The 20,619-nt window shown below is 39.4% G+C and overlaps 1 protein-coding gene across 4 annotated transcripts in view; it reads right to left on the reverse strand.

Annotated features, from left to right (window-relative positions):
- The window catches only part of KIRREL3 (kirre like nephrin family adhesion molecule 3), a 726,740-nt gene that overhangs the window by 132,944 nt on the left and 573,177 nt on the right, over positions 1-20,619 (reverse strand). For all 4 annotated transcript variants that reach the window (XM_087970026.1, XM_087970028.1, XM_087970027.1 and 1 more), the window contains exon 7: positions 9,413-9,518. In XM_087970026.1, coding sequence (XP_087826152.1) covers positions 9,413-9,518 — 106 coding nt within the window. The remainder of the gene's footprint in view (positions 1-9,412; positions 9,519-20,619) is intronic.

A 20,619-nucleotide genomic window follows, 5' to 3' on the forward strand; every position in this document is an offset into this window, starting at 1 on the left:
TATACAATAGTACTTAGAATTATATATAACTTCATACAGCTTTAGAGCACTCTCTAAACAGTTTACAGAGTCATCACATTGCCCCCAACACTCTGGGTCTTCATTTTATTGACCTCGGAAGGATGGAAGGCTGAGTCAACCTTGAGCTGGTCAGGATAGAACTCCTGTCAGTGGGCAGAGTTAGCCTGCAATACTGCATTCTAACTACTGCTCCACCATGGCTCATGCTTGAATGCATCTCTCTATGAGGGATTTGTTTTAACTTAAATCATGATCAGTAGCTTAAATAAAAATAATAGAATCACAGATTTGGAAAGGACCATTAAGATCATCATGTCCAGCCCCTGCTCAATGTAAGAATACCAAATTCAAGGTATCCCCATTCTTTGCCGAGGAATTCTGGATGTTATATACCCAGCATATTTAATTTATCTTTTCTGTCCATGATTTTTCTATTCTTCCCAAGTGTCTACAGGCCTCTGATCTCCCTTCTTTTCCACTTTTTGCATGAATACCAAAATATGATCTTTGACCATTCAAATGAAGAACATTTGTTATTTGGAATATTGTTCGTACTTTATTGTAGTGATTTTGCAGTTTAATTATGAGAGAATTAGATCTCCACCTGGCAGAAATACTTAATATTCTAATTAACTAATAATTTTAACTAATAAGCAGAGATACACCCTGAGAACCCATTTCCAGTGAGGATGAAATGTTTTTCTAGATATCCTGCAATTTTTTTTTTTATGTTTGCCTATATACTCCTAGGAGTGAGAGAGAGAGAGCACAGTATCAGGTTAGTGATGGCAATAATGAAATGCTACAGAGATTTATGCCCTCTCAAAATGTCACAGATTCATCTGGGAGTGAATTAGAAAGTTCCATCTAGATAGATCCATGGCGAAATGCAAGCCATCCAAAGAGAGGTTTTCATTCATTCCTATCAGGGAAAATGACAAAGATTATACTTAGCTGCACTTAATTTCTAAAGTATGTTTAAGTTTGGTTAAGGTGCAATTTATCCTTCTTGAACTTCTTAAAATCCTGGAACACTTATGGAAATGTCAGGCTCTTTGCACACAAACAGTTTTTCTTAGACATAGAACATAGAATATAGAATAATAGAGTTGGAAGGGACCTCCAAGGTCTTCTACTCTTCTACTTCAACCCCCTTCAAGCAAGAAACCCTATATCATTTCAAACAAATGGTCGTCTAGTCTCTTTTCGAAAGCCTCCAGTGATGGTGCACCTACAACTTCTGAGGGCAACCCATTCCACTGGTTGATTGCTCTCACCATTAGGAAATTTCTCCTTAGTTCCTCCTTGGTTAGTTTCCAAGCATTGTATCTTGTCTTACTTTTTGGTGCTTTAGAAAATAATTTAACTCCATCATCTTTGTAGGAGCCCTTCAAATATTGGAACACTGCTGTCATGTCACCCCCTAGTCCTTCTTTTCTTTAAACTACACATACCCAACTCCTGTAAACATTCTTCATATATTTTAGCCTCCATCCCCCTAATCATTTTATTTATTAAGTTTATTTGCCATTCATCTGCAGTTTCAGGAGACTCTGAGCAGTTTACATCAAGATAAAACAACATATAATAACAGTTACCAATATAAAATGGATTAAAATTAAAATGAATACTAACTAAAATCAAGGTTTTGGAGGACAGAGGTGGGTTACTTTCTCTGTTAGTGTACCAACCACCGCTGGCCACCAATTTCTCCCTGCTAGCTGGCATAGCTAGATTTTAAGGGCTTTCTAAAAGAGAGGAAAATCTCACTTCCAGTGGCCAGATATTCCAAAAGGCTGGAGCCATGGCAGAGAAGGCTTTTCTTCTGGATTCCATCAGCTGAAATGCCTTGACTGATGGGATCTGCAGAAGGTCCCTTCTGCCAGAATGAGTTTGGCAGGCCAATCCCATCGGAGAAAGACAGCTCAATTCTTGGACTGTCCATGGGATCACACATTATCTATTCCCCAGATCATTCCAAGAGGTGCAAGTAAAAGAAAGTAGCTCACAAAGAGCCAAAACTACAGTGAGTACATTGGGTGTTCAAATATTAAAACAGTTGAAAGGGATATTAGAATTAATTCATCTGAATTGAGAAGAAAGTGTGATTCCTGTCTTCTCTAGCAAATATTTCATTTGTAAATGCTTAGAAAACTACATTGGGTTGCAAATCCACCTGTCCATATTCACGGATAGATAAAGCAGATCTATTTGGGTCCACACAATTAAATATATACTATATTTGAGTATAGTATTGACATACGTGGTAGGGATGAAAAAATAATGATTTGGTTGATGACATTTAAAGAAATAGACCACCACTCCTCTCATTATTGCAAGACGGGAAGTTGGTAGGGCAGATTGCATGCCCCCATTGCATTCTGATCTGATCATTTCCTATATAGATGTTAAGTGACACTTAAACAATCCCTGGGATGCAGTGGCTCACTGGCTAAGACGCTGAGCTTGTTGATCAGAAAGGTCGGCAGTTCGCCAGTTTGAATCCCTAGCGCCACATAACGGAGTGAGCTCCCGTTTCTTGTCCCAACTTCTGCCAACCTAGTAGTTCAAAAGCATGTAAAAATGCAAATAGAAAAATAGGGACCACCTTTGGGTGGGAAGGTAACAGCGTTTTGTGCACCTTCGGCATTTAGTCATGCTGACCACATGACCACGGAGTCATCTTCAGACAGCGCTGGCTCTTCAGCTTTGTAACAAAGATGAGCACCACCCCCTAGAGCCAGAAACGACTAGCACGGGGGACCTTTACCTTAGAGGAAACAATATTGTCAAATATTGGCTTAGCTACTGCTTTCAAAGTCCAGATAATTGTGAGGTCAGTGGAAGTTTCTAGTAAACCAGCCAAAGATTGGGCCACACCGTTTAATGTATTTACCAGTGAGTCTAATCTAAGATGTGAATTAAGAACATGTTTATTTTTGAGAGTCTACAAAACCCTAGCACCACTAGTATATAGTGCCAGTAATTTCTCAAAATATAAACTCATTTCCAGTTGGGACTTTTTCTAATGAATGTTTTGTGAAGATTGCTGACCAGAAAATGACTGAATCTAGTTTGGTAGACCATAAGGTTTTGCTCTGACAGAAACCTGTGGTTTGCTCCCTTCTTCTATGATAGACAAGTCTTCTTTAGACCTTCATTAAATATTCCAAAGAAGACACTGCCACAATAAGCTCTTTAGGCAACTACATTTGTACAAGAAGCATTTCATTTGGAGGTGACCCAGCTACAACCAATGAATGTTCTGCTGAGACTGACTGACCCTTTGTAGAACAGAGGCCCAAATCTGGCTGAATATGCCACAGAAACAGAAGTGAGATTTGCAGATCAAAAGAAAGGTCTTGACTTTAAACAGGTGTTGTTGTTGTCGTTAAATGTGCTGCCTCTTCAAAATAACTCAGGCAGTGTTCTTAAAGGTATTGTCAGAAGATAATATCTCTTATCCATATGTTGTAATACTGCTGGATTCTTTGTCTCATGACCTATCTGAAATTAAACAAAACCCGTAGAGCACACACTGGAAGCAAAAAATCCACAAATATTTTTCTGCAGTGTCTTGGAAACATTAGCTGTGATAGAAGACACTGAGAGATGACTCAGTGGGGAAAAAGGGGGGGAAACCATCAATTATGTGGCTTTATCTTTGATCTCTTTTATACTTGATTTATACTGTATCTCTTCTTCAAATTTCCAGATAACAAAAATTCATGCCAGAAACTCTAGTGTATCACTGTCAATCTGCATGAACCAGCCTTTCTCAGTCCTATAGTCTAGATTCTTTGGACTGCAATCCTATCATCCTGGGCTGGTATGGAAAGCATACGGAGGTGAGTTCCAAAGGTGCTTTTTCAAAAGGCAACTGGGCTTTCTTTGTTTTTCCTTGAAGAGGTTTTGCTTCTCATCCCTGAAGCTTTTTCAGTTCTGCAACAATTGTAAATACATGCCAATTGCCAGTGCCCAAATTTTGATCATGTGACGGTGGAGATGCCACAATGATAATACCATAAGTGCAAGGACTGGTCATACATCACTTTTCAGCAGCACAATAACTTTAAACTGTCATTAAATGAACGGTTGCAAATTGAGAATTACCTATGCTAAGTTTACTACTATTCTATGACTATTCTTATTTAGTCTGTACATTTTCAACTCTGTATTCTACTTCTATGTTCCTCTGCCTAAGTTACCAGTGTGTTTTCTTATCTTAATTATTTCTTCTTTTACTCTTTCTTTCTCCCCCAGATCTTCTTCCGCTCTGGTAACAAGTTGGTTTGCATGTGAAAATTATTTTATAGGGCTTGGAAATGGGCTGTCAGTCATTCTAAATGGGGACACAGTAGTACAAGTAGGCTCAAGATTAGGGCTGAAGTCCAGGGCTCTATGGTCATATACAGTGGTGGGATTCAAATAATTTAACAACCGGTTCTCTGCCCTAATGATTTCTTCCAACAACCAGTTCACCAAATTGCTCAGATAGTTAATAACTAGTTCTCCTGAAGTGGTGTGAACTGGCTGAATCCCACCACTGGTCATATGCAGAGGTGGTATTCAGCAGGTTCTGACAGGTTCTGGAGAACTGGTAGCGGAAATTTTGAGTAGTTTGGAGAACTAGCAAATACCACCTCTGACTGGCCCTGCCAACCTCATCTATTCTTTGCCTCCCGAGGCCCAGTGGATTAACTGGGTCTTCTTTTGTTGCCCTGCACAGGAGAATGGAGATGGAAAGCAGGTTAGTGGGGTGGGGAGGGAATGGGGATTTTGCAGTAACCTTCCCCCAGGAGTGGGGAAGGAAAGGGGATTTTACAGTATCTTTTCCCTGCCACGCCCACCAAGCCACCCTGACAGAAATGGTAGTAAAAAAAAAATGAATCCCACCACTGGTAATATGGCTACTTAAACTATCTTGAAGCAAGTAGCAGGTAATGCCATAGGAAACTCATGATTCCCTTCTTGATCTTAACTACAGCTTTTAAAATGAATTAGCAGCAAACCTACACAGAATCATGTCCTTAAACCTTCATTGATTTGGGGAATCAAAGAACACCAAACAGTCAATTTAGCCGACTTCTTAGAATACAGTGATGTGATTTCTCCCCCTCCACCTCCAGCACAGAGAGAGATTCTCCAAGCCAGGGGGCAATTTCTTTTCCACTGCTCTGCCTGCAACTATTTCCAGTCATCCTGATTCAGTACCACTCATCTCCTCACACATTCAATTTGGTAGTTCTTGACCTCAGCCTCTTCCAAGACAGTTGAAAAAGGACCCAGGGCATTTCAAGAATAACATTTGTGGAGTCTCCTGCAGACTTCTGGGAAAGTTAGTCGCTCTAGCAACAAGCAGCTGGAGAATGCGCTACACCAAGATTTCCATTTTTGGAGCAGCCACAACATCACAGGTTTAAACTGCATCCTTACTAATATGTCTCCCCAATAAGTCCTGACCTTTGGAGCTAATGCTCTGACGCACTTGAATAAGCACCAATTAAGCCCCTCAACCTCACTGCAAACACAGACTCTGCATGAAACTTTCTACACAGCACAAAGCAAAAGAAGACACAAGGCTGTGTAACTATGCTGAAGGAAAGGATGGGGAAAGCTTAATGAGAATGAGTCATCAGCTGATGTGACCAAGATCAGAGGAGGCTTTGCTTGCTCTCTATATCAGTGGTCCCCAACCTTTTTTATGCCGCGGCCCGGTACCGGCATCAGCTGGGCGCCGCCATCTTGTTTTGATGAAAAAGTGCTTCCGGTGAGCTTTCTACCCGGAAAAGCTCACCGGAAGCACTTTTTCATCAAAACAAGATGGCGGCGCCCAGCAAACCAGCGGCCCGGTAGGATTTGTTCCACGGACCGGTGGTTGGGGACCCCTGCTCTATATCATCCTGATATAGGATGAAACCAGTTTCCATGGATTAAAACCTGATCCTGAATATGGACAACAAAGCATAATGATTAATAACTCAATGTAAATCCAATCTATTTATTGTCCACGTTAGCAGAGAAATATTCCAATCCATAATTATTTAAACATTTTTATCTACTTAATACTGGATCTCACAAACACATCTTTTATTTCCAATTATTTTACCTACAGGATGGAGGTTTGATGCTATTTTGTTTAGATGTTTGTTTTGTTTGTTTTGATGCTATTTTGTTTAGAAATCTTGACTCTTGGTAAGAGTCTTGCCTAGGCAATCTTCGAATGTATTACATACCAAAACAGTGTTAAAGGAATAGTTTCTGTTGGTACTCTGTCATTTTCATACATTCAGGAGCTGTCCTATTTAAATTAATTGAAACAGTTGGCAGATTCCGTTGGCTTAGTTTATCTATCATATCCATATGCCCACAAAATTTAATGAACTTGTTATGCTACAGAAGAAATCCATTCAGCATTGTTCAATCCCTTCTCTCTCCACAACTCATAGCATTCGTCTAGTTTATGTCGGAAGATTCCCCTCCCTTCTAGGAAAACGGCACCCACCCTTTGTCAAGTAGGGCTATTAAAATAGCTGGAGCCAGCTTACTTTTCACAACAAAGGAAGGAGAAAATTACAGGCATGAGATACAGAGAAAAAACCCTACAAATTTCCTCTATCTTATTTTTCCAATTTTCTTTGACACTGCTAGCCGGTTTCAACAATATCGCTAAGGCAATTGATAACAAAGAACAGAAACTGGATCAAATGCTCCACAATTTTAAAGGGTCCAAGTTCATAGATATTTCCTTGTTTCTTTTTTAAGTATAAAATAAAATTGATCCTAAAAAGACATTGGCAAGAATATTTAAAGTTACCAAATACTTTACACAGCATTTAGGTGAGTAAGAGAATATAATGTGCTCTCCTCAGAGACTGACTGACTCCCAGTTTGAAAAATACAGATTCATGGAATTGAAGCTCAGGAATACGAGAGGAATACGAGAGCCATTGTTGTCACCCCTCTAGAAGCCTTCTCAGAAGAGAGAAAGCTAACAAATGCAATTTAGTATTTAGTATTTATTTGATTTGTAAATCGTTTACAAGATACAGGTATAAGAATAAATATAGTTTTGAATACATGAGATAAATACTTATAAGAAAAATTAAAAAAAAAACACAATAGGACAGGGATGGTAGGCATGAATGGTGCACTTATGCACACTCCCTACAATTGCTGGTGGCCAGGATGAGGCATATATAAGCTACTGCTACATTTATTCTTTGTTTCATGATCAAGAGAAGCAATGAGTAAACAAGCAAGCAATGAGTAAACCGAACTTAGCAAGTTATTTCTTCACTTAAAGTATGTACCATCCTAAGTGATACTTGAAACTTTTATGTGAATGGGGCTGGAGATCCAGACAGCAAGAAGATATTGTATGTGGTTGCTGTCCTTCAAAATCAGCCAAATTCATACCCTTGTTCGACCACAGGAAGGAGCTCCAAGTATTAAGCTTCTGAAGAGTCATAGATCTGGATCTCCCAGAGGTAATGATAGCAGCTAACAGTCTGGGAGAAAAGTTTAAAAGCCACCGTGTAGGTATAAGAGACAACATTGAAAGTTGCAATCAAATGAAATTAACAAAGTTGAAGTCATGAAGTCAAACGCTATGCAGGAAACATATAATAAAGCAATCCGCTCCAAAACAGAATCCATGTTCAGCATGTGAGCTCTGTAAGTTACATCCTTGAGCAGATGGTTTCCTTGTCCACTGTCAATGCTTTCTAAGCAGCCTCAGTATGTTAGATCAGGAAGAAGCTGCCACGTGTGTTACGGTAGCAGTTCCAACAAAATGCACAGACTGTTACCAAGCTGAGACAACTGGAGTTCATTACTGAATAACAACATCATCAACGCAAATAATTCCCAGTGCAACATTTGGTAGGCCTGTCACCAGCTTTATCTGCTCAGCCTAGGGACAGAAGTGAGAAATCAGCAGAAGTGTGCTGTGTTCTGCTAGAGAAGAGCATGTCTTCCACACTCCAAGCAGTTAATTGGACTAAAACAACAGATACGCCCACATCTGCTCTTTTTGCAGTCTGTACTTATAAATGGTTTAATAAAGCAGTACTCAAAGAATGTCTGAATGAAAACAGAGACATTCCCAGTCAGTTACAGACCCCAACTTTCAATGGATGATTCACAGAAATGGTACCAGGGGCTTTAGACCTGGTGGTGGATGTAGTGAATGGGGCAATGGGGTTTACAAATGAAAGCTTATCTTGATAGTGAAGAACTCTTAAGTGTCAGGTGCCAGAGAAATGTGGAGGTCCAGGCAGCTCAAATGGACATAAAGGTTTACTGTAAGCTTAAACTCTCTACAAGAATCTGAACTACTAAGTGCCCAAGCAAATTGGTGGTAGATAAGGGTCACAGGAATTCAAGGTGGGCTGGACTAAGATCTCTTGTGGGCACAAAAGGACTCATGACTGATGATGTATTTGATCCCCACCACTTTGAGCTCAGCCTGGTCAACTCCTACACTCAGCTTGAAAAAACATTTCCTATCTTGAAGCAGCCTCTAGCTGACCTTGGCTAAACTCAACAAACTCAACAAAACCAAATATAATTAATGCTCGAAAGAGAGACCACCAGGAAGTACCAAAGCTGCAAGAAATTCAAATGAAGAATTAGAAAAATTAAGTATTGTTGACAGGTATGTTGGATTCAAAGATGACAATATCTGCTAAAGATTTGTTGTCCCATGAATCTGTGCCCTCCAGTTGTGTGACCTTCAAAAAGAATCCCGGTTAGCATGAACAATCCTAAGAAACTGGGAACTGAAATCCAGCTATTTATTGTACCCAAGGTCTGAGTTTATGCATAGAGTCAACGTTTCATTTTTTCCAATTACATAATCAATTCTGATTATGTAAGCTTTTTGGTCATATGGACTGAATTGAGTAGAATGTATAATTCTATTCCATATAGTGTTGACCATGACTCTTGATACACTTTGTTAGCTTAAGTTTAATAGTGAATCTCAATTCCTAGAATATATGCTTGTGGATCATTTTTCTCTAAAATGTCTACTAACAAACAGATATAGAAAAAAAAAAGTACTATTAATTTTTTTGGAAATACTATCTATCCAGCAACTCACCTACTCCTTATTTGAGGATCTGGCCTTCTAAAGAGCATATCCTATTGTTGCCTGCAAATACTGTAGAATAACATCAAATGAAAACTATAACTTCTTAGCCCAGCTAACGTTTACATCAGATGCAGTGATTGAGTTGACTTTAATTATTAATCAGTTTTGTTTTACACATTCAAAGGAACAGAACAGGAACAAGCATTTCTATGGTTGTAAGCAGTCTAAAACATTCTGGCAAGCAAGGATAAATGATGGTTATTTCCAGACAAATTTACAAACTTATGAACTTACCTGTATTGGGTAACTGCTGGATTAGCTTTGGCAGAGCAGTGAAACTTTACTGTATTGTCTTCAAGGACAGGCTGAGGTTCTACTGACAGATTGACGAGAGGCGGATCTGTAAAAAAAAAAACAATGGGCAATTTATTAGCTTTCATGCCTTTGTGTACAGAAATGTGTCTTTCTGAAGAAAAGCTCCCATTTGCTCTACTGTTGTGATGTATGGATATGCGGTAACTAGCCAAGATACCTATTTGACCTTTCAGTGTCTAAAATCTAATGGCCCAACAATGAAATTCCTTTTTTGAAGGAATAATAGCTTTACAGGCAAGGTAAATCTGGGAGCAATTACTACTTGTTTGGCAGTTTCTTCCCCAAGTGACTATGGGAAGGTCATTCATTTGCTATGTATCTTCAATTCCATATCTGGATAGATCCAAAGGATTTGTTGAACAAAATAGATAAGTAAGGGAGCCAAAGGCATCCTTACTTATCTTCCTTACAGCAGAAAAGCAGATCTGCATAGATCAGGGACATCTGAGGCCATTTCCTTTCTGAGGGAAATGACTCTTGTGTCAATTCATAAAATATTTCTATGGTCTTTTTGGAGGGGGGAGCAGTGCGGCAACTTAGAAACCGAAAGTGCATTCCATAAATAGTTTTCAAAGATAGTAACTAGGTGACTGAAGTTTCTGCCATGTAAAATTCTAACTGGACAGCATGATTGATGATTCTCAGCTATGGATGTGTCCCATTGGAGAATATGAATTAAGATACACCCAGGGGGTGGGGGAAAACCAGGGTCAAGGGTGACAATGAATGATGTGTCTTAGGGTCGGCTACACCCACACAGTGTTGGGCATTTTAACTCCCAATAAATCCTTTTGATGTTTTGGAAGTTTGGCTCGAGACTTATGTTTTAACTGGGGGTAACTGCTGTAATCCAGACAGCTTGCAAGCTTTTTAATTTTTTATTAAAGCATTTGAACTGACAAATTTCAGGGACTCCATTATTACAGTGCTTAACAAGAAGCAACCATCTATAATCCTCTTGATACTTTCGGTGAAGAATTCTTTTGCATTCTTGATCTTCCAACCAGGCTTCTTTAACTGTATTACTTTTTTTTTAGAAAAACAAAAAACAAAACAAAACTATTTGCCCATGCATTTTAGATATGGATCAAATTAAACATCTCAAGGCATAGGACACAACTGGCTTTTATTAAAGCCCAAGAAGACTCTTAATAAAAGTAAATCTGTGATTAGATAGTAGACCTGTCATCCTCACAGCTCCAATGTTTTCTTCCTCCTTTTTCTCAGAAGAGAAGCAAAATACAAAAGTAATTGGTGGTTTGCAAACATGGTCTATTTTCTAATATCATGCATCATCAAATTCCTTACAAAGTCTAATAATAACTTGAGTTCATTTGAATTTTGGGTATGGTCCTGATATAGGAACCCAAGAACTGGCAATTTTTGGAGACACAGAGTATGTCTGCAGAACTATGACAAAATTCCATCAAAATCATGGAGGTGCTGTTCAAAGAGATTCATCTTTTCTCTTCCAATGGGATCCAGAACTAATTGAAGACCCATATAACAGTAAGATGAAACTCAAGAAAACTAAGATCATGGCATCTGGCCCTCTCAATTTCTGGCAAATAGGTTGGGAAGAAATGGAGGTGGTGACAGATTTTATTTTCCTGGGCTCCAAGATCACCACAGACGGGGACTACAGCCAAGAAATTAAAAGTCACTTGCTCCTGGTGAGGAACGCTATGGCAAATCTAGACAGCATATTAAAAAACAGAGATATCACCCTGCCAACAAAACTGCGTATAGTCAAGGTTATGGTTTTTCCAGTTGCAATCAATGGCTATGAAAGTTGGACCATAAGAAAGGCTGAGTGCCGAAGAATTGAGGCCTTTGAACTCTGGTGCTGGAGAAGACTCCTACAAGTCCCTTGGACTGCAAGGCAATCAAAATGATCAGTCCTAGAGGAGATCAACCCTGACTGCTCTTTAGAAGGCCAGACCCCTGAAGATGAAACTCAAATACTTTGGCCACATAATGAGAAGGAAGGACTCACTGGAGAAGAGCCTAATGCTGGGAACGATGGAGGGCAAAAGAAGAAGAAGGCAGATATGGCAGAGAATGAGGTGGCTGGATGGAGTCACTGAAGCAGTTGGCATGAGCTTAAATGGACTCCGGGGATGGTAGAGGACAGGAAGGCCTGGAGGAACGTTGTCTATGGGGTTGCAATAGGTCGGACATGACTTATGTATGTATGTATGTATGTATGTATGTATGTATGTATGTATGTATGTATATGTATATGTGTGTTTTATATATATAATATAATAAAATAAAATATATATCCCCCCCCTACTTGTCCCATTGGCTTTTAGGCCCGCGCTCGCCACGGCCCCCCCCCTCCTTGTTGGCTGGACACACAAGGCCAACCACCAACCAACGCCATTATAGTTGTGCTTTTAAAGTTGTAGCAACGTTTCGGCAGAATCTCATCTGCCATCATCAGGCTTCTGTATTGTGTTCGTCTGTGAATCAGACTTTTACATAAAATCTTCTCTCCCTGTGATAGAGTGAAAAAGTCATATATAATGTGTGAGAGATTTCACACCATTTTTAAAGAAATGGTTGAAATGTCATCTGCACAATTACTGGGTGAGTGAATTGTTAAAACTCAATATAATGACAGCTATAGAATGATATGAATCTTCACATACCTATAAAATGAGAGAATATGAAGGAGTTTCTCTACTTGGTATATGTTGGGAAGCATTTGTATTGTCTGTATCATAATGTTTGTAAATGCAGATTGACACACAGTTTCTAGAATGGTTACTTAAACATAGTTTTACATGCACTAATTAGTTATGGCAAATTCCTGACATCAAAGGCCAGTTTTAAATTGCCTATAAACCTGTTTATGAGCAAGAAAATCTCCACAATTTTAAGTGGGCTTCCTTTATGAACCCAGGTACCAGCAGTTTCAACACATAGCCCATCAGCCTGTGGCCAACGGTTGCAAATAAGTCATTAATTAAACTAATCCAGGAACAGTGGTGAGAATGGGGTTAATTCTTATACTGCAAATTAAGTTGTCATACAGTCACATTTGAAACAGGAGGCACTTGTCATCTAGCAGATCGGATCCTTCTGTACCGCCTGCGCCAGATTGCCTCTATTTCCCAACTGTGTTCTGGCTGACACAGATTTGCTGGAGGCGGATGCTCCATTATGCTCCACTTGGCAGCTCACGCTGAGATATAGGCATGTGCCATGCTAGTGGGTGGGTCAGGAAGAATCATCCTGAAAAAAAAACCAGACTTAAAGCACCTGACAAAGCCGATAATGTTTTGCACTGTGATGTAGAAAGCTTTTCTGAGCATGACACCACCGAAGTAGCTTGGGCTTGAGGTCTGAACAGAAGCCACCCAAAGTCAAGGAAAAAGTAAAAGAAATGCAGAAACCAGGTGAAAATTAAGGAATGGGGTAGGAGTCAGGTGAGAAGTTTGGTGCTGTGAAGAGGAAGACCAGGAATTTAAGAAGTCATGAGATTCCTCAGCAGAGTCACACATTGCTAGCAAGACAGACAAAACCGTGGAATGAGGTTCTTCTGTCACACAACAGGTGCCTGGGTTTCTGGACAGTTCAAGAGCTCCCATGATCATTTCCCAGGTACACAGAACCAAGAGAAAGAGTGGGTTGGGCAGGAGATGCCAGGTCACCAATGAAGTGATCAGCTAGGAACCACAGGTGAAACCAGGTGAGAACCAGTAAAGAATGGAAAGAATTCTATCCTTTGAAACAATATAATATTCATAGTTCACTAGAACTTTTGTTTCAGTGGTAAAGGATGGAGATGATTCATTAAAGGTAAGTAGCAAATCCTTCTCAAGTTTCTATTGCTCAGTGTTCCACCTTTCTCTTCTCTGATCTTAATTTTGTACCTGGCTATGACCACACCATTTTGCAGTACCAGATGTTTGTATCTTCCATAAAGTGACCTTCCTGTGACTACCACATTCCACACTGCCAAATCTCTCTATTTTCCATCATCTCTATCTCTCTTTAACCTATCTCCATGAGTATCTTTTGTGAATCAAACAAGGAAAGGAATCACGTCAACCACTCTGGAGTACTTAGAAGAAGGCAAATTAAGCTGAATAAATACACAGGCTAAACATTCTTTTCTATGGTTGTGGCCTGATTGTGGAATTGATCAATCAGATGACTTTTTCACTTCTGGTCATTTTCAAAATACAGAATGACAAAGTTGGAAGGGACCTGGGAGGTCGTCTTGTCCAACCCCTTGCTCAGACAGGAAGCCTGAGCAAGGTTGTCCAAACTTTTCTTAAAAACCTCCAGTGTTGGAGCATTCACAACTTCTGGAGGCAAGTTGTTCCATCAATGAATTGTTCTCACTGTGAGGAAATTCCTGCTTAGTTCTAGGTTGCTTCTCTCCTTGATTGATTTCCATCCATTGTCCTACTCCCAGGTGCTTTGAAGAATAGCTTGACTCCCTCTTCTTTGTGGCAGCCCCTTAGATATTGGAACACTGCTATCATTCTTTATATGTTTTAGGCTCCAATTGTCTGATCATTTTTGTTGCTCTTCTCTGAACTCTTTCTAGATTCTTTTTTTAAATCTTGTGGCAATTTATGTTCACATTTGCTGTAGAATGATTCCATTTCTGGAGTCTTTGGTAAATAGAACTTTCAGAAAGATATCATTGCACTCCCTACACTTGTTCAGCTGGTTTATGTTATATGTACATTATTTGTTTTCCAGATTTCTGGTGGTTATTGGAAGTCATTATTCTCTTCATGACTCTGAATGGCTAGATTGTGGTTCATTTTGTTGCTTCTGACACCACTGCTACACTGTTGTTTTATGCATTTTTTAATCAGTTGTACCTACTGGTTGAACATTTTAGGAGATAAAACAGGGGAAAAAAGCTTCACATAATTATTCTTTGTGCTCTGTACTGTTACAGCAATGCATTTTTGGGCGAGGTTACCTAGAAGTAAATTCCAATATGTTCAACTATTTTTCCTTCCAGGAGAGTAAATTACAGGGTGACAGACTAAAGGCAAGCATCTGTTGTGATGTAATAGACATTGTTCATGCCAGGAGTCAACCCAAATGTTTGTGGAGCAATTGGGAAGAAGATATTGCCTTTAAAACGTGTAAAATGTATTTAATTCACCACTCACAAACTTAGACATCCCGAATAAGGAGAGATACATTCTGTTATATTACAGAGTGGAAATTTCAAATATATTGGAGCCCCAGCAATGCATTTGAATCTGTAACCATCAATTATGGCTCCATTTGTTTTGCTCTTCTCAGCTAATGGGAAGAGTCTTCTCAGTATCAGTATTCTGTAACCTTGCTTAGCAGAGAATGAGTATCATCTGATCCAAAACTAGCCAGATGGAGAAGTAGACTTTTCTGGATGGCCCAACCGCCATCTGCTTCTCATGAGTATAAAACAGGTGGTTGGGCAGCCTTTAGTCCCTTGTATTATGTAGAATTATAGTCCCTGATGGTACTGTAGAATCTGAGAAACTTTAATGGCAGTGGGAATAGACAAAACAGAAAAACAGAATAACTGAGTTAGAAGGGACCTTGGAGGTCTTCTAGTCCAACCCCCTGCCCTATACCATTTTAGACAAATGGCTGCCCAATCTCTTCTTAAAAACCTCCCATGTAAAAACCTCCCACAACTTCTAGAGGCAAATAATTCCAATTATTAATTGTTCTAACTGTCAGGAAGTTCCTGAACTAGGTTGGTTTTCTTCCTGGGGCGGTTGGTGACAGGAACTGGATGTCATGCCTCTGTTTGAGTCTGAATCCGAGGAGGAAGATGAACAGTTGACAGGGAGTGGGAGTGTGTCTCCGTTGGCTGTGGAGAAAACTGGGGAAGGGCAGAAAACTGTCTGGGCAGAGCAGGGAAGAGGTAGAACAAGGGAGAGGGAGTTCAGAGGAAGAACCAGGCCCACTCCCTCTTCATCCGAGGGCATGCAGGGAGGAACGGAGAAGAGAGCAACGTGGGTTGCATGGCTTACAGAGGAGGAAAGGGCCCTGATTCCCTTCATTAGCCACAGCTGGGAAGAGAGTTTAAAAGAAATGCATGCTGAGTGCAGCAGCTGCTAGAAGCAAACGTGAGTTTATCTTGTGTTGACTTTGGTTATCTGTGTTCCTGGCGTCTTCCCAACCGTGTTGAGTTATTGCTGTGCCTTCATGTCTGGAATTTTTGCTCCTACCCTGCCAGACTAATAACCTCATTTTGCCTTGATTGGACTTATAGTTACTATTTTCGTTGACCATGTTTTGGACTTGATTCTCTGCAGTGAAGGCTGTTCCTGGGAGAATTTTTCTCCAGCCAGAAAGTAACCAGGACATTAGGAGTTAAAAGCATTAAAATCTAAATGATGACTAAACTGTCCCCTTACATAGAAATACCAAATCAATATAGGTGTTTAAGAACAGGAGCAAGTAGCCTCCATCCCTTTCTCTAGCAGTAGGCTGTATGTGTGGACTATACCTTATTTGTATTGGGGGAAAAAAAAGTTACAGTATCATGAAGAAAAGAAGAGCTTTTGCAAAATTTCACTTGATCAAGAGCAGGAGATAGGTCAGTTTGGACAAATCCCTGAGATCAATGGCATTCGTGTCCCTTATTAAAAAGAACACAGCCTGAAACTTTGTTGCTGGAGAATGAGATCTACTCCCAGCAACTTTGGACCTGACTTCGAGCATCTTCAGAAAAATAAAGTGGATACCTTAATCCCTATAATGCCCTCGTCCTATTACAAAGGAAATTTAGCTGCACATAGGTAACTTTTTTTATTTTTTTATTTTTTAGCAAGGTTCACTACAGCACATCACATTGTTTAGAGTACGGCAGGATTTTGTAGAAGGAACTGGAAAAACCAGAACATGTTACTTTTTTTAAAAAAAGAAATGAAACTCACTTAGCAAGGGCAGATTGGATGGAAAGAATGAAAGAAAAGCAAAAAATAAAATAAAAAATGAGAGCCTAGTAATAATCAAAATGGCTTGGGGTAACTTATTCCCTTGCTGACTTCACCCTCGCAGTAGTGAGGATTTTACCAAGCTGGGATGAATGCCTTCCTGGGAGTATAACCATGATCTTCTGGCTGGGAAATTATGATGAGAAATTATAGATATTTTCAATTTGCTTTAATCTCATTTTTAAAATGTGCAATCCAAATTACAATAAAGGCAAGCACAGGTTGGAATTTAAATGAGATGTGCTCCCGTAACAGCCCAGAGACATCCAGTACACTCTTAATTCATTTGCAGGCATCTTGACACTTCTCTATTGTTAGACAACAACAGCTAATCACCTTCCTTTATTATGTATGAATCAAGCTTCTCTTGATAGTTCCCTCATTGTTTGACAATACAATCCTTGTGCTTAGGATGTACAAATGGATCCTTTTTGTACTCATAGAAAGTAGATTTCTTTCTGCTGTTGGATGTATGTTTTCCCCCTATAGAAGTTTACCAAATCCTACTGTAGGTTAAGGACAAATAAACACCTTTTGATTTTCCTTGTGAAAAATCAAAACATCCATCCTGCTTCCTAATGGCCTTATAAAGGCAAGCTAAAGATTTCTACCCTAGAAATCAAGTGAAATTTGCATAAATGCAGAAAAATATTTATTCAGCATAATGGGATTTTATTTAGTTGCAATTGATCATTCCGTGTAAACCTTTTGTAAGTGATAGAGTCACAGAAGGAGATGGCCCTGCATTTTAACTCACGAAAGGGACTGCTTATAAACCAGCATAGCTACAAAGCACTTTTAAATTTTTCCTCGCAATGGAATGAAAGCCCCAATCCATTCTTCTTCTTGGAAATGTTTAGCTGGTGGAAATATAAGGTGGAAATGCAAACACAGCTTGGGCCTGTTCTTAATATTTGAGGATGGAGCTGACCATCATATTAGACAGAAGGAAGCAATGAATGGAACAAGGCTGGAACTTTCTATTTGTTCGAGCTGTATTAAGTCTATTTTAGGGATTACACTATATATTTGAATGCTTGTTGCTTTAACTCAAAGGAAACCACGCCGCCAAGTTTAAGCAATCATACTGCCAATGTTTTGTGGCATAGACAATGGAGTGGGTTTACTATTTCTTGCTCACTTCTGATTTCTGAAGGTATCACAAAGTTACAAACTTAAACACCGAGTGTGAGCAGAGCAGAAGAAAGCTACCGATGCAAGAAAACTCAATAAAAGCCATCCCCTCCAGTTTGCTCCATCCTGGCACACAGGATGTGCTTTCCATGTAGCCTCTGGACTTTAGCTATATAAATAATTTATGGCATATAAAGCCATTAAACATGATTTTAATCCCACTTGTGGTGTTTGGCACATTACTCACAGGAGGCCTGTTTTGATGTGGCTGATGGTATGAAAATCACTTTGAACAGATGTTTCAGCTGGAGCTGCTCACTCTCTGTAACAAAGTCCAGGTTTCTCTTTTGGAGACCCGAGTGGGACAAAGAGCTGGAGGTCCTCTGCTGTTTAATGACAGATAAGGGCTCGTATTGGCTACTTTCATCTTGAGCCCCCATGATTTATTTCAGCCACCCATGTTGCATTTATATAAAATGGATTTCCCCTTAATCTGTCCTCCTTGAAAGATGCAGAAAGTAGGCAATGTAGACATTTATGATGTCCTTTCAACCATGAAGAAATATTATTTCTGTAAAGTAATGAGGGTGGTTATTGGTTCATAGAACAAATTCAGCTCTCACGCCATTCATCTCTTGCAGCATTGCTACTCAAAAGCAACATCAGTTCAAACTGAAACTACCAATATTTGAAATGGCACGTATGAAAAAAGCTGGAATAACGGTGCTATAGTGATTTCCATTGGTCTAAAGAAGAATGGCCAATTTTGCACGAGGTTTCATTCTAAAAGAGTTAAGATTTCCCCCAATGAATACATCTCATTCTTTAAATCTTATTCTGGGAGTTTTTATGGAATCACTGTGTTCACATTGGAAGGTAGTTGACATGTTGCATGCTCATCAGGCATGCCTGCTCAAACTGGAATGCTATCCTAGAATTTATGTACTTCTAAAATTTCTTGTGTCTGTAATGGTTGATGGAGATTCTTAGTCATCCAGGTCATGGTTGTCCCAAATGTGCTTCTTTCAAGAGGCAACTGGACTTTTTTTTTTGTTTTTTTTTTTCCTTGAAGATGTTTCACTTCTCATCCAATGACTCTCTCCAAGTGGCCTCAATGACTCTCAGAGAGAGTGCAAAGGACCAGATGACTGCAAGGAGTATAAATCCTTCCATTCTCTACCATTCAGTCAGAACTGAAGGAGCTTCTTGGATCAGAAGTGAAATATATTTTTTAAAAAAAACAAACCCAAAAGTCCAGTTGCCTTTTAAAAGAAGCACCTTTGTGTCTGTAACTTTTAACTGGGAGAAATGGTGCAAGGTATTTTCAACCCAGCTTTTTCAAATTGGCTAACTTAACAGAATGCACCCAAAATCCAAGACACGTTCCTGTGGAACTGAAATTTGGCAAGTTGTAGAAAATATTTTACGACATTAAAAATGACCATGAAGCATTTTATGGCTTAATACAAAATGTCCTGTGGTCCCTTTCTGATATTTGACAGTGCCAGGCAGTTCAACATGGGCTACTTTCAGGGCAGAAACTTCTCCGAATATCTCCCTGAATTTTTAAGAATCTGCCCTCTGCTCTCTACCCTAAGATTTGAATGGTCCCCCACCCTTTTCATATATCAAAGGGCCCTAAAGATGTGGCTCTTCATCCATGGCATGTCAAGGACTTTGATACTTCCTTCCTTTCTTTTTCTTGTTCCCATCCAGCTTTGTTTTCCTTTGGCATCACTGTTCCTTTGTTTTGTATTGTTTCTCTGTTTTTATATTGTTGCTTGTTTTTGAATGTTAGACAAATCTGTAAGCCATCCAGAGCTGCTGGGAGTTCGGCAGCATTAACAAAAATATTAAATTAAATTGAATTGAATCTAATAAAAAGTCTACTTTTTTTTACTTGTGATGCAAGCATACTCTGTCCACAGGTTATAACCATTAAAGTAAACCCTGTTTGCTGCTTAAAAAGACTTTTGCACCTTTTCATTTACAACTTAGCATTCAATAATGCTGTATGTACATCCATAATTTCCTCTGACCCGCTTCCCATGTGAGTGTCCATTGTTCTGGGCTGATATCCTATTCACTCCACTTACAAGCTGCTCTGTTGTTTCTCTCGCACAATAGTTGACTTGAGACCACTTCTCAGCAATTTAAGCTCAAGCCAGCTAAATTACATTATTAACCCCTCTCTGTAAGTTTTCCCCACTTTAATAACAACAAAGCACAGTGCCATCAAGACCTGTAAACTCAGCAACATATCTTCCCCTCTGCCCTTTCTGTGTCTCTCTAGACCTTCATTTTCAGGATGCTTTGAATCTTGACGATTCATCTGGCAATAACTGCTAGCCATTGCAAATACTAAATTATTTAGGCTACAACTGCCTTGCATTGCAATGCGGCTAAGAAGACTTGTTTGGCCTTGATGGCTGGACAATGAAAGACTGCTCACTAGGAGCGAATTGATTCAAATAGCAGCAAATTTCCATATGTCATTTTGGATCTTTTTGGGGGAGAGGAGAGGTACAACACATTCAATTTCTTCAATTCTTCAAGTAAATAAACACAGGCAATTTATCATGCTTTCCTATCTCTAGCTACAGTGCATGTATCATGAATGCCCTAAGAATTCGTTCATTGTAAACATTCCTCTTGGGCAAACTATAGAATGCTATAATAACATCAAAAGTTTGCTAGTTGTTGGGTGTTCAGTAATCTAAGACATGTTCTGGCATCTTCTAAAGCCTTATTCTTAACTAGGAAAAAAAAAATCTATGATGTGGAAATCTATTTTTCTTTTCCATCAAGGCAAAGACAAATTCCTTATTTCTACTCTCTGTCTCTTACATTACTGAAAACCCTTGAGAATTCATCAACCGTCTCCAACCATAAAAAAAAGGAAGTTTGGCATTATTGTCATCTCAACGTGGTTCTTTCTGCATTGTTCTGCTGATCGATTTCAACATCAAACAAGCGAACAAGGAGACAACTAAATTAGTGTGTGCATACACAGGTATACTG

Source organism: Notechis scutatus, chromosome 7, assembly GCF_049901735.1.
Source record: "Notechis scutatus isolate UNSWTSFEM ecotype Mainland chromosome 7, rNotScu1.2, whole genome shotgun sequence".
NCBI classification, from domain to species: Eukaryota; Metazoa; Chordata; class Lepidosauria; order Squamata; family Elapidae; genus Notechis; species Notechis scutatus.